This window comes from Leopardus geoffroyi, chromosome E1 (assembly GCF_018350155.1).
Source record: "Leopardus geoffroyi isolate Oge1 chromosome E1, O.geoffroyi_Oge1_pat1.0, whole genome shotgun sequence".
NCBI lineage: Eukaryota > Metazoa > Chordata > Mammalia > Carnivora > Felidae > Leopardus > Leopardus geoffroyi.
This window is the reverse complement of record NC_059330.1, coordinates 12,276,310-12,290,370: the sequence shown is the minus strand read 5'-3', so window position 1 is coordinate 12,290,370 and position 14,061 is coordinate 12,276,310. Positions and strand designations below refer to the sequence as shown.

The following is a 14,061-nucleotide window of genomic DNA, read 5'->3' as shown; positions in this document are numbered from 1 at the left end:
TAAGGAGAAAGTGAGTGTTAGAGAGCTAGGATCGCAGCTAGGTTTTTGCAGGTTGGGTTCTGATTTGCTCCCTCCCTCCTGTAGGCGAGAGGCAGGTCAGGTGACTGGCCAGACAGGTGCGTGGGGAGGGAGCTGAACCTTCCAAGCTTCTCATCGAGGCTCGGTCTTTCTGGCAACCAGCCGCCTCCAGGAACCCACCGAGAGTCACCTCATTAGAACAGAAGCTGCTCCTAATGCTCACGCTCTTATCACTTAGGAGGTTACAAGAGTTTGGGGAGCTCTGTGCCAGCAACCCGGGGCAGAGACCAGTATATGTTTTCTGCTCTCACAGTGGCTGTGGTACCAGCGTGGGGTTCTCTGTTGCTGTCGCTTCCCTGGCCTCACACGGGCTCTCTTCAAGGGGTGCTGTCGGGGATGGACACAAACATTATGCAGCGGTTTTCTTTATTGTTCATTGATGTATTTTTTGGTTCCTTGATTTGTTTTTCTTTCTTTAGGCAGATGTGCATAGGTTTCAATGGTAGTAGGTGTAGTTTACCCCGTGTGGCTGGTGAGCATTTCTCAACTAGTGACGGTTCTCATCACTGCTCACAAGGAGAACATATGTTTTACAGTTTTTGGCCTTAATTGCTCCGCCTTTTTTTTTTTTTTTTTTTTTTGAGAGAGAGCGAGCATGAGTGTGAGTGGGGTAGGGGCAGAGAGAGAGAGAGAGAGAGAGACAGACAGCATCCTAAGCAGGCTCCCTACTGTCAGCACAGAGCCCGATGTGGGGCTCGGTCTCACAAACCCGGAGATCATGACCTGATCTGAAGTCAAGAGTCAGACGCTTGACTGACGGAGACAACCAGGCGCCCCCAATTGCTCTGCTTTTAAAACAACCCCATTTTTTGAGAGCGGAACAATAGAAACAGGTACTGTCAGTGATCAGGATTGTTTCTGAAGAACAGTCTCTTTACCAACTTCCTACTCTTTTTCCCTCTCAGAAATTTAGTAACATTGCCACTAAGTCCGAATATACCATTTCTTTGGCAAGGACATTTAACGCACAGGAGCTAAGAAATGCATGTCCCAGAATAAAATCGACCTCTTCTACATAAAGTCATTCTACAATTCCATCCGTCAATGAGATATTATATCTTTTAAAGTTTATTAAATTTTGCAGAAATTTTAGGTTGCAAGGAACAAGTACCTTTGAGTGAATCGGTATTTGCATGAAGTGTGACACTTAGTGGCATCTACGCCATTGTCTTTGGCTGTTCGACATGTATTTTCAAACAGCGAGTGCATTTTCTCCCTGTCAATTCACTCGTTCACGGGAGAGCCTTCATCTAAGTGCCAAGTGCAGCACTGCCTCCCCCCACCCCCCGCCCCAGGGCTGATGCTACAGGCTCTCTATTCAAAGATTAAAGGCTTTGAAAAAACATCCATCTTGGCATTAGCGTGACTGTGGCATTAACTGGAGGTATTGCTTTCTTTCTCACGGGAAACGGCTTATTCACACATTTTCTAAAAGAAACTCCTTTTAAGTGTTCTTTTTAGCCCATTGCAATATAATATGGTTCTAGAAAGACCTCGTGTTATGGGATGCCCCGCTTTGAAATACAACCCGATTAAGTATTCTATCACCATCACTTTTATTTATAAACACACTTGATGAAACTTGAGCTCATGGCGCCTGGAACTGTCTTCCATCCGCTTAGGCGTTGGGGAGAAGTTTTCAACTTGGGAACCAACCAAACGGGAGCTTGAACTGCTGAAACACAACCCGAAAAGGCGAAAGATCACCTCTAACTGCACCATAGGTAGGTGGGCGGGTGTTTGGAGCAGCCGGTCGTCTGTCCTCGCTGCCAGTGAGCTTGCTTCTCTGGGCTTAACAATGGATGTGAACAGGTGGGCCTCATAGTACAGCTCTCTGTAAACCTGTGTATAACTCATTCCATCAATTGCCCTCCACCCCCAACTACTTCTGGAGCATCTGTCCTCTGTGGGGGGCTGCAGTAGGCCTAACGTGCCTGATGGTGATGGGCGGAAATGGTCCCTGCCCCGTGGCCCTGATGGTCTCTCCTGGGAAAAGATTCAAGTTTATTCTGACCAAGTGGAGGCTGTACATAATCTTCAGTGAGAGAGAAAAGGATGTGTGTGAGATGGTTCTCTGGGGTAAGACTTCAAGAATACATTTTAGAAACTTTTTAATAGGTTTTGTTAGGCTCCTTTCTGACCTGTTCCATCGTTCTAGAATATTTGTGAGCAGTTCTATCAAGATATAACAGCTGAAGTGAGGGGTAGGGTGATAGTGAACATTCCTCAGGACAGTTCCCATAAAAGTGGCATAACAATTGGAAAATACTGCATTTCTTTTTGCCTCTTGAATGAATGCATGAAAGGCAACGAGCATGTACATGTAAAGGGAGGCACAGCAGTGCCATCGGGGTTCAGTGGGACTTGTAGTTCAGTGCCCGTCAGCCCTGCTGTCCCGTCTGCCTCCTGCCCAGGTCTGCGGGGGCTGATCAACCTTGGAAACACGTGCTTCATGAACTGCATCGTCCAGGCTCTCACCCACACGCCGCTCCTGCGGGACTTCTTCCTCTCCGACAGGCACCGGTGTGAAATGCAGAGCCCCAGCTCGTGTCTGGTGTGTGAGATGTCCTCGCTTTTTCAGGAGGTGAGCGCCGTTGACTCTGGCAGTGTAACATTTCTGTCACCACTTGTGTTCTCCCTTTAAAAAAAAAAAAATAAGGCTGACGGAATAAAGGGAGCAGATTTCTGAAACCTCACACGGCGAGTATTTAACATATGCACTTGCTATGGAACATCGCCCTTTTCCAAAGGGAACTGTTAGGTGGGGACCGGAGGCATCACTTTGAGGCACACTGCTGGCTGGGAGAATGTGAAAGAGCCCTTGGAAAAGGGCATAGCCGGTGGAAGACATTTGTCTGTAAATACTGTGGCATCTCATGCTTCCCTCCTCTGGGGGACGGGTCTGCCGTCCTGATTCACAGCAGCGCACGTAGGCGCGCACACCGCTTCCCTCCTTTGTTCTCGAGGAGAGTGGAACTTCTGTTCCCTTGCTAGACCTGAGTGTGCTTCACCAGAACGTCTCTGTCGTCGGGTTCTGTCCTATTTGGATCCTAGGCTGCTCCCAGGTCGTGCCTGTCCTTGTCTCCCTGATCATCGCTTAGAGCGTGACAGGGCTTAGGTATCCTTGAGTTGGATCCTGTGCGCCTAGTGGCCAAAAAGCGTGCCTGGGCTGAAGTTGCTCGGCCGCCCCATTGGTTGTCGACGGGACCCGAATGTACTTCGGGGTCCGGCAGAGGAGCCTCGTCTGTTTCTGTCGGTACCTTTGCTGCAGCATTTTCACTCCCACTCAGCAGCTGCCCACCTGGTTTGCCTACCGGGCGCTCCTAATTCCTCATTTTGGCCTAACTGTAGAAAACGGAAGGGAGAGGACGGATTCAAAAAGTCCAGTGAGTCCAAAGAAAAATGCAGTTTGCAAAATAAACAGAGTGGGGGGGAGTAAACTGGAACCATTTTTTGTCAGAGTAGCCGTAAGAAGTTCTAGGCAGTTGTTAATTATTTTTTTTATTGTGTGTGCTTTGGGTTCAGAGGATGATATTTATTCCTGACAGGTTTTTTTCTTCCCCCCCATTTCCTTCTGTGTGTGTGTGTGTGTCTGAGCAGTTTTACTCTGGGCACCGGTCCCCCCACATCCCGTACAAGCTGCTGCACCTGGTGTGGACTCACGCCCGGCACCTGGCGGGGTACGAGCAGCAGGATGCCCACGAGTTCCTCATCGCGGCGCTGGACGTCCTGCACCGGCACTGCAAAGGTGGGGGGCCTGCTACAGCCCGCGGTGACCTGGTGGGGTTTTCATCTCCCGTAAGAAACAGCCGTTAATACCTCAAAGAGGTTCTTCACAGTTTGTTTCTAAGGGCGGAGGAAACGTTCTGGGTGCTGTCTTCTGACCTTGCTGGGGTGCAAAAGCGTGGCAGCGGGCCTGTAAAAATGCTTCAGACGCCATCAAAACCAGCTCCCTCCCGTCACGGGTCTCCAGAAGGACTGGTCATTGCTCTGACGGAGCCAGACAGCTGAGAACACAAACCAGACCTTCACACTTGGCAGTTTCCCTGACCCTGAGTCACGTTCATTTTTGGGTCCCGCCAAGGGCTTTTTCAGATCTCTCTTAGGAGCTCCCTGGATCTTGGCTTCTGTCTCACAGCCCAGCCCCAGAGGGTCACAGCCTCCTCAGGGGTCTCAGATGCGTGTGGGTTTTGAGACTTTGGGGAAGGGGACAGCGGACAGGAGATTAGGACCGAATAACACGCCGCCGAATAACAGCAAGCCCCTGGAGGGCTTGCTGGTGTTCCTCTTTGCTGGGCGCGGAGTGAGGTCAGGAGTTTCTGTTCCTGACGCGTTCCCACGCGGTGCTGATGCGGCCCGTTCAGGTTGCACGCCCCAGTGTAGCTGGAGTGTGCCGGGGTGACCTGTGGCCTCCAGGCTGGTACAGCTGGTGGTAAGGGATTCCTGACTGGCTCTTTTTCTCTTCCATGGATTCTGTTAAAGAGCAGAGTCCACTTTTTCCAGGTCTTGCTGAACGGCCTCCTGCGGCTCCTTCCCAGCCTCTCTCGGGTCACTGAGCTGCTCTCACAAATGCCCTGTGTTGTCTCACATTACAACTTAGAGGCAAGCCAAACCTGAAATAAGGCGGCTTGTTCCGATCAGCCGTCGGTGGCTTTGGGTTCTGGCTTTTTTGTGTACTTCATTTGTTTTCTCCTGAAAGACACACACACGATCCTTTCAGTGCTTGCCTGGGAAGCCTAAGAAACAGTGCTTCGTGGCTCGGGTAGGGTTTGGTTTCCCAGCACGAAGTACAACGTACACACAGAAAAGAGCCACTGTGTAAGATTATTAAATTATTATTCCAAGCATTTGAGGATAATCAGGAAACTTCTGTAACCAGCATTAGTCTATCCTGAAAATCAACTGCTTGACCATGCACTGGTGTTAAAACAACGTTCGTGTGATGAAAACAATACACTGATTGTGATCCCGTTCTCTGACATGATTCCATTTCACATGTCAAAAGAAACGTCCAGCTCTTCTCGTTAGAAGCACAGTCATGAGAATTCTCCTTCAGCCTTGCTAGGTCACAGCACACAGGAAGGCCCGTTAGCCAGGCCTGCCATGCCCTTGACTGTGTTCTTTTGTGTGGTTATGACCATCCGGTGTCTTTTGGCTTATTTTCCTCTGTGTCTTCTTGCTGTCAAAAGACCTAATGGGCATCCTTTATTCCTGTGTAATAATTTAACCTTTTTGATATATAATATATATAGATAGGCACAAATAGTCTATCCCCATGGTCTAGTTGAATGAAAGTTCCATGGTATGTATTTACAGTATTTCTTAATGTGTACCGTGCTCCATCACGTAAGCTTGGTACCCCTGTATGTGCACACACATCGAAGTAGAGAGGATGGGAATAGTACTTGTCTCGGTCCAACCGATCGGAAGGAAAGCAGAGCTGTTCTTGAGGTTCCGGAGAGCAGGAGCTGACGAGAAGAGCAGAGACCGGCAGGAGTGCTGCACAGGGACTTCCTGAAGTCAGGGCCCCGGGCAGGACTAGCGCAGGGAAGGGGGGGCTTCCCTGGGCTCGCCACAGGCACAGTCCACCGGGGCCACGCCACCGCAAAACTCTTCGGTCATTCCATACGTGGAAAAGGGAATCCGTAACTCTCCCCAGCTATTGGGCATTAGATACATTTTGGTGCCAAGGTAGAAGCCAAGCAGATCTTAGGGAGTGGAGACAAAGAAGAGAATTGAGAATAAGCCAGCCGGGTTGTTTCCTCTTTTCCCGCCAAGTCTTCCTCTTTGAAGTATCTTCCTGTGCCCTTTCGAAAGCGTCGGCACTTCTGGCTTCCTCACGCCTCTGTAGGCGAATGGCCTTGCCCCTTGGGTTGTGGCTCCTGGAAACGTGCGGACTCTGGGGGCACAGCTGCAGATCACACAGCTGCGGTCTTTCCCCAGGTGATGACAACGGGAAGAAGGCCAACAACCCCAACCACTGCAACTGCATCATAGACCAGATCTTCACGGGCGGACTGCAGTCGGACGTCACCTGCCAAGTCTGCCAGTAAGTGCGAGGCGTCCCGCACTGCACCGAGGGTTCTTCTGGAACACAGAAAGCTGTCGGGGCCGTGCCGGCCAGACCGTGATGTGGGACCCCAGGGCCGATTTCACTCTGGGTGCTGCTTGTTGAACATCGTGGCACATGTTTAGCCGCCGAAACTGCTGCGTTCTGCACAGTTTTTAAAAGTTTTACACTTAGAGGGGCGCCTGAGTGTTCAGTTGGTTAAGCGTGACTCTTGGTTTGAGGTCAGGATCTCGTGGTTCATGAGTTGGAGCCCCACGTCGGTCTCCGCGTGGACAGCGTGGGGCTTGCTTGGAATTCTTTTTCCCCCCACACCCACCCCGCCCCTTCTGTGTGTGCATGCACGCATGCGTACTCTCTGTCTCAAACTTAAAAAGTTTTATATTTAGAGCTAAAAGTTGGTGCCACCACAGCGCCTTTTTGGTGATGTGCAGATAAATACAATGTTCGGTGGGGCGCGTGGGTGGCTCAGTCGGTTAAGCATCTGACTTCGGCTCATGTCCTAATCTCACAGTTCGTGAGTTCAGGTCCCGTGTCGGGCTCTCTGCTGTCGGCTCAGAGCCCGCTTCGGATCCTCCGTCCCCTCCCTTCCCCTTCCCTGCTCACACTCCTTCAAAAATAAACAAACGTTAAAAGAGAAAAAAAAGAACATTTGGTCCTTATAGGGGAGCATCTGCAGCAGCAAGCAGATGTGAAGCAGATTCTGTTATTTTTTTTAGATTGATAATTTTGATTTGAACTTACTTTTTACTTTTGTGGAACATACAATTCTCAAAATTTATAGTTTTTTTTAAAGTTTTTATTTAAATTCTAGTTAGTTAACACGTATGGTAAAATAGGCTTCGGATAGAGAATTCAGTGATTCATTACTTATTCATCCCAACAGTTGCCTCCTTAGTTAATACCATCCCCCATCTAGCCCACCCCCCATCCCCACCCACCTCCCTCCAGTGCTCAGTTCTCTACAGTTAAGTCTCTTGTGGTTTCCTTCCCTTTCTCTTTTGTTTTCCCCCTTCCCCTGTGTTCATCTGTTTTGTTTCTCAGATTCTCCATAGGGGTGAAATCACATGGTATTTGTCTTTCTCTGGCTGGCTTATTTCGCTTAGCGTCATACTCTCTAGCTCCATCCATGTCATTACAGATGCCAAGATTTCATTCTTTCTGATGGCTGGGTAATATGCCATCGTAGAAGGAGAGGTTCAGTGTAAGCAGCCAAGTCACCAGATGTGTTGAGATAAAATGGCTCCAGTAGAGAAGATGCACATTAGCAGGTCGTCCAGAGCAGGGTCCCCAGGGACCAGCGGCCCTTCGTGCTGAGGCCACCTTTGTTCTTGTGTTCCCCCCCCATCTCTGCTCTCCGGTGTCCCTGACACCAGGAGCTGAATAAGAGCCCTGCCTCCCGGGGGGGGGGCTGGGGCGCACGCGGCAGATTCTTGGCACACGTGCTCCAGAGTGGGTTGCTTTTTATTTTACGGTTTCCTTTTCCATTTTCTCCAGAGTAGCGTCTCTGATTCTTTACAGCTGGAGCCTCTGTTTGGCATGCAGAGCTTTTATTTCCAGGAGCTTCAAGAAGGCACTGACTGGCGAGGTTGCAGGAACCCTCCCTTTCGACCTCAGCTCATGCTCCTGGTTTTTTTTTGTTTTTTTTTTTTTCAGTTTTTTAAAAAACCCTAGTCATGATCCGTTAAAATTATTTCAGAACCTGTGGGATTACCACTTGCGCTTTGTATAGGATGGACTAGATACCAGAAGGGGAACAGTTTGCCTGTTACGAACACCGTTTTCTGTGACACAGCTTGTGTCATCGTGGGCCATTGCTCTAAGCAGTGTTTAGACTCACAGTTTTTCCTTCTTTTTTAAAAGTTGTGTTCATTTTTAAGAGAGCGCAAGCAGGAGAGGGACAGAGGAGACAGAGGATCTGAAGTGGGCTCTGCACTGACAGCAGAAGTGGGGCCCGTGAGATCGTGACTTGAGCCAAAGTGGGACGCTCAACCAACTGAGCCACCCAGGTGCCCCTAGACTTACAGTTTTGAAGAACCTCCTCGTTGGCTGTGTGTTGCTGAGCTCCTTCAGCAGGAGGTTGTCTTGGATTAATATCCTGTTTATTTTATTTTATTTTTTTTAATGTTTATTTTTGAGAGCAAGAGAGAAAGAGTGCGAGCTGGGGAGGGGCAGTGAGAGAGGCAGACAGAGAATCCAAACAGGCTCTGCGCTGACAGTAGAGAGCCCGATGCGGGGCTCGAACTCACAAACTATGAGATCATGACCTGAGCCGGAGTCCAACGCTTAACCGACTGAGCCACCCAGGGGCCCCAATACCCTGCTTAAATATTTGTAGTAACATTCCAGTCTGTGAGTTTCCTTTCTGTGTCCTTTAAAATAGACCTCTCCACTAGAGGAAACCGGCTTTGTTAAATAGAGCATTAAATGCCACTGTCCGGCTGTGGGGCTGTGCCTGGTCGGTGTTCTCTCCACGTCAGGTGTGCTTGATGTCTCCATTCCACGTAGGCCCACGGTTTCCAGCTCCCAGGCAAACATTCTGCGGTTCTCAGATGCTGCGGCCACACATCCATCAATTCAGAGTCTCTGGACGTGGGGCCCAGAAGTTTCTATTTTTCACAAAAACCCCAAAATGATTGTGATGATCTCCTGGGTTTGGAAATGGTTGCTTTAGGGGCAACCTTTGCCTTAAGTGGTTTACCTGCTGTTCCTCTGTAGGGCCACCTTGGGGGCCCAGGGTTGGTGTGCGGGGGCACTCAGTGTGTTTTCTGACCTTCGATGCCCTTTGGATGAAAGGGCAGAGCTGTGAGAGGACGTCAAGGTGCCATCCGCCAGGGGGTGCCCCTGAAGCTGCCTGGCTGTCCCTTCTCACCTCTGCGTTTATCTCCTCTTGCTTCTAGTGGAGTCTCCACCACCATCGACCCCTTCTGGGACATTAGTTTAGACCTGCCTGGCTCTTCCACCCAGTTCTGGCCCCTGAGCCCAGGCAGCGAGGGCAGCGTGGTGAATGGGGAAAGCCACGTAGCGGGAACCACTACGCTCACGGACTGCTTGCGAAGGTAAGAAAGCCGCCCACGCTTTTGTAGAAGAAGGATGGTCTCTCCTTGCAGGCACTTGTCTCTCCTTGCCTTGAGGCTCTTTGGGGTAGTGGTTGGTCAGAGTAAAGTCCTGATAAATTCAGGGCTACCCCAGGGCCCCAGTAGTATTTTTATTCACATGTCCTGTGTAGACAACAAGGAAAGATGTGACAGCCTGCAGGTGGCTCCCGTGGTCTGTCTGTCACATGTTTGCACGATGACTAGAGATTTCCATTCAGCCGGCTTTGCTTGTAGCCTGTGTGTGGCACGGCTGCTTACCCCCGCTCCCCACCCCGCCCCGTGTCCGTTAACAGGGAGCCACAGAGCAGAAGTTGAAGTTGAAGTTCCCTCACCTTCTGGGACTAATGCTCTGCACCCGAGTCTGGCCCCCCGCTGTGGCACATGGCCCTTCCTGGAGGCGATTAGCCTATTCATGGTGTTGTGTGTGTCCCTTTACCACACCACCGATTTCGACAAGTGCTGAGGTTTAGGGCAGGGTTGCTGTGAAACGTGTTAAGGTAGCTGGTGTCACCTGCAATGTTGCGGAACGGAAGCCCTTCCCATGCTTTATTTTAGTTGAGTTTAGTGTTCGACAACCTTTGTTGAATTAAAGGTTGCTGTAGATACGTTCTTGGGCGGAGGTGTTCCTTAAAAAGAGGGACAAGCTTCTTGGCATTTATCTTGCCCTGTACGTCAGCAGGCTCAAAGGCGCACGTGTAGAATTTTTCAGTGCATCGGCTTTGTCACACTGATAGGTCCAGATGTAAGTGGGGCATCAGACTTGTAATTTGGACAACAAGCAAATGCTCAAAGCAAAAAACCCCACCATTTTCCAAGGGAGTCTTTACAACTCCGTTGAACTTAGTTATGAATTTCAGTAAAACTGGAAGGTTGCCCACAGCGCAGAGGCAGGGAGGGAGCGCTCGGCAAGCTGAGATGCACAGGGAATGCCAGGTCGGGAGCAGGAGTGCCGCGGAGCCAGGTCCCTGCCCGAGTGGCCAAGAAGAGGCGGAGCACATCTGTCTCCAGTTTGTGTCACTTGCAAAGGGTCCCTTTTCCAGTTCCGCTATGGGAGTAGATGACGAAGCCGGCGGAGGTGTTTGTAATTCCGTGGCTGCAGAGACCCTCCGTTCTGAGTCTTCAGCAAGTGCGGGCGCGGCTAGGAGGCGGTCACCCCTCTGTAGCTGCCCTGAGGGAGCGCTCACTGTGCGCCCTGAACCCTTTGCGGAGGAGGTGGACTCTCAGCGGGACCACGAAGGCCTTCCTGAGAACGGGCCTGTCGCTTTCCTAGGTTTCCATGTCCCCCTTTCTGTGGGCTCCGACTCTTTGTGTTGCTCTCAGTTCTGCTGCGTTTACGTGCTGTGTCTTCTCAGTGCAGAGGAGACGGCCTCATACCACCTCTGTGTGGCCCCGCGGCCCCTCCCGTGGCGATGGGCGTCTCGTAGACACGCGAGTGAGTGCGTGCCCGCGTATGCCAGGCCGGAGGGCTTGCGAGGCGGCAGACGGCAGAAATGGACTCTGGTGAGCTTAAGCGGGTAAAGGTACTAGGGAGTTCGCAGAATCCACAGGAAGGCTAGAGAAAAGCCTGCTCAGCAAGCGGGTGGTCTCCAGAAGAGGCTCGGCGACCAGCATCCGGAAGGTGCAGCCCGCTGCTGGGCCGGCTGCCCTCAGGTGCAGTTGAGATGCTGCTCCCTGACAGTACAAGTTCCTCCTGCACTTGCTTCTTTAGTATGATTTTTCCAGATACCGAGGCCTGATGACGGGCATCCGGCTGGTCAAGCCTAGGTCGTGTGCCCACCATGCAGGTGGGTGGGAAAAGCAATGACCTGGCTTTTGTGGTAAACCTCCATGAAGGGAGACAGCCCTGCCTCCCACCTAGGTTTGGAATTTCCCCGAACACGAGTGGAGGGTGATCCGGATACATAATTGACAAGATCTGTGACCTGGGCTCCGTCGTCCTTCCATTCTTTACTTACGGCTATGTGAATTTGAAGCCAAATCCTCTTCGTGTCTGGCACCGCGGGACTTGTTCAGTACATTTTCTTGGCGCTGAAGCAGGTTTAGTTGACATATTTTGTGTCAGAAAGTTCACATAGTTTGGCAGAGATGACAGGGATTTGGGTGGGGGTAGGTGTGTTTCAGCTTAGGGGCACTGCACATGGAAAGAAAAATGACAGATGATTAGGAACTTCCAGAAGAATTAAAAATGGGAAAACCTCAAAAGATGACTCTTGACTTATATGCACATTTTATTTTTTTTTATTTTTATTTTTTGAGAGAGGAGAGAGCATGTACAAGTGGGAGAGGGTCAGAGAGAGAGAGGGACACAGAATCCAAAGCAGGCTCCAGTCTCTGAGCTGTCAGCACAGAGCCCCACACGGGGCTCGAACTCACGAGCTGTGAGATCATGACCTGAGCCGAAATCGGACACTTAACCGACTTAGCTGCCCAGGCACCCCCGTTGGTGCACATTGTATAAGCGTCTCATCGTGAGAAGCAGTGTGCTTACTGGTCAGTAGCTTAGTCAAGAATAGGTGGTCAAGTGCATATAATTGGCATAAACTGTGTGAATCAGATTGGAGGAGAGATGGAGTGTTTCACCCGCGGTCTGACTGACAAGCCACAGAACGCTGCGTTTCGGGGAGTTGGAGCCTCTGTTACCGAGCAGAGTACCTGGCTTTCGTTCCTTCTCTGGCGAGGATGGTGCGGGTCGGGGGCTCCATTAAGGAAGTGTTCTTTGCAGCCAGGCCTGGTAGGTTTGTTGCCCTGGGCGCTTGCTTTCCGCCGTCGATCGCCTTTCTGAATGTTTGCAGACCAGCAGAGTCTAGGCCTAATTGTAGCTGTGGGTTGGCATCGGGCTTCCAGATCTAGAAGTCAGTGTTCTTCCTCAGTGCACAGTGCTCTCTGCTCAGTAGTGACGCATGGTCTGAGTACTCGAGCCTGGGCCTGCCATGGCCAGTGTGGGCTGGACCAGTTTGTGGAGACGCTAGGGAGGCGGGTGCGGCCCCTGGGGTGGCCCTGAGCAGTCTGGTTGGGATGGGGCCAAACTGTTCGGAGTTGGAAGATTGGATCGTGGGGTAGGGTTGTGGCGGTTCAGGTATATCCAAAGTCTTCACTCTAAACACAGGTGCCTTCTTCTCTCCTCCAGTCAGGTATCCAGTATTCAAACTACCCTCATTGTTTTTATAAAAAACTATTTTATGCACTTTGTTCAAATCAGGATCCCAGACTAGGACCACACATTACATTTGGTTGGTTGCTTTCACAGGTCCCTTCCCAATCCGTAGGCCTCCGCTCCCCCTTTTGTTTTCTTGCTGTTTCTGTGCCGAGAAGCTCATTTTCCACAGAATTATGCATACTCTGGATTTTGTTGATTGCGTTTGTGGGCTAGTTCTCGCAGGTTACAGTGAACACAGATGGCTTCTTCCGTCCTTCTTCTCCCCAACGAGATCTAACTGCTCTCCTCAGATTTCCACTTCCCGGGCACTACATGGGGCAGGCAGGGCCAGCGTTGGTCATAAGGGGGCGTCGTCGTGCCCCTGGTGAGATCATAGAATTTCCAAAGCATAAAGAAAGATTTCCAGGCCCCATGTGAAAACATGAATTTTATTTGTTTTTCAGCTTTAAACTTAAAAAATTTGGCAGAAGTCCTATTGAAACATCCTGTTTCATGCGTTTTTCCCTCTAGTAACCACCACCTGTGACAGAAATGCCTGCCGACTTACTTAATGCAACCTTTCTATTCTATGTTGTGATCTGTCTTCACCACTAGAAAATGTTCGTTTCCCCATTGTTTAGATTTAACTTTTGAGAGACAGAGTCACATGCATTTATCTGAAATAACTGGATACCCTTTACTCTTTACCATTTCCCCCGGTAAATGACATCTTGTAAAATCAGAGTTCAAGATCACAACCACGGTACTGACATTGGTACCCAGCCCTGCATCGCGACTCACAGCCACTCCTCCTGCCCTCCCACTGCTGCTGTCTCTTAACCCCTGGCAGCGGGAATCTGTTCTCCATTTCTGTAAATTCAGTATTCCAAGAATGTTCTGTAAATGGAACCCTAGGACATGTAATTTTAGGGCCCCATTTACCTCCCCAGTCGTAATTCTCTGGAGATTCTTCCGGTTGTGTGGATCCATAGTTTGTCCCTCTCTGTTCCTGACTAGCAGTATTCCATGGTGTCACGTAACCTTTCGTACACTGAGGAACATCTGGGTTGCTCCTTTCGTGGTTTTTCTTTTGTTTTTTGTTTTGCTATTAAAGCAGATAAAGCTGCTCAGAACATCTGTGTACAGTTTTTGTGTGAGCGTCATCTCCTTTTTCTGAAATCCGAACACCCCTGACTATACGCATGTTTTCAAGTAGGGAAATTAGCCAATCAAAAGCGGTCAAATGATTCTTTTCTGTCTTTTCCTTTTCTCACCCCTCCCACCTTTTTTTCCTAAAAATACAAATGTCTCATAGATTCACGAGACCAGAGCACTTAGGAAGCAGCGCCAAGATCAAGTGTAGCGGCTGCCATAGCTACCAGGAGTCCACTAAGCAGCTCACCATGAAGAAACTGCCCATTGTAGCCTGCTTTCATCTCAAAGTAAGTTTTCCAGAAGGCAGACTCCATATTTAATCCCCAGTACAACTGAGAGCCTCTTGGTCTGGTGTAGGAAGTGTGTCTTGTAGCTGCGGTGACTCGGGAAGGAACACTGGAGAAACCAGAGGGTGGTAGGTTGGAACTCTCTCCCCGTCTTCTGTTGCCCAGAGAGGCTTGTGGTAAACGAAAGTAATGACCTCATGATGAAAATAGGATGTGAGTTGCTCTACTGGGGTGGGGGGG

The 14,061-nt window shown here is 50.1% G+C and overlaps 1 protein-coding gene across 1 annotated transcript in view; it reads left to right on the top strand.

Annotated features, from left to right (window-relative positions):
• The window catches only part of USP22 (ubiquitin specific peptidase 22), a 46,010-nt gene that overhangs the window by 25,395 nt on the left and 6,554 nt on the right, over positions 1 to 14,061 (top strand). Inside the window, exons 4-9 of the mRNA XM_045487647.1 lie at positions 1,701 to 1,802; positions 2,493 to 2,662; positions 3,679 to 3,826; positions 6,022 to 6,127; positions 9,046 to 9,204; positions 13,695 to 13,821. Of these exons, the coding sequence (XP_045343603.1) occupies positions 1,701 to 1,802; positions 2,493 to 2,662; positions 3,679 to 3,826; positions 6,022 to 6,127; positions 9,046 to 9,204; positions 13,695 to 13,821 (812 nt within the window). The remainder of the gene's footprint in view (positions 1 to 1,700; positions 1,803 to 2,492; positions 2,663 to 3,678; positions 3,827 to 6,021; positions 6,128 to 9,045; positions 9,205 to 13,694; positions 13,822 to 14,061) is intronic.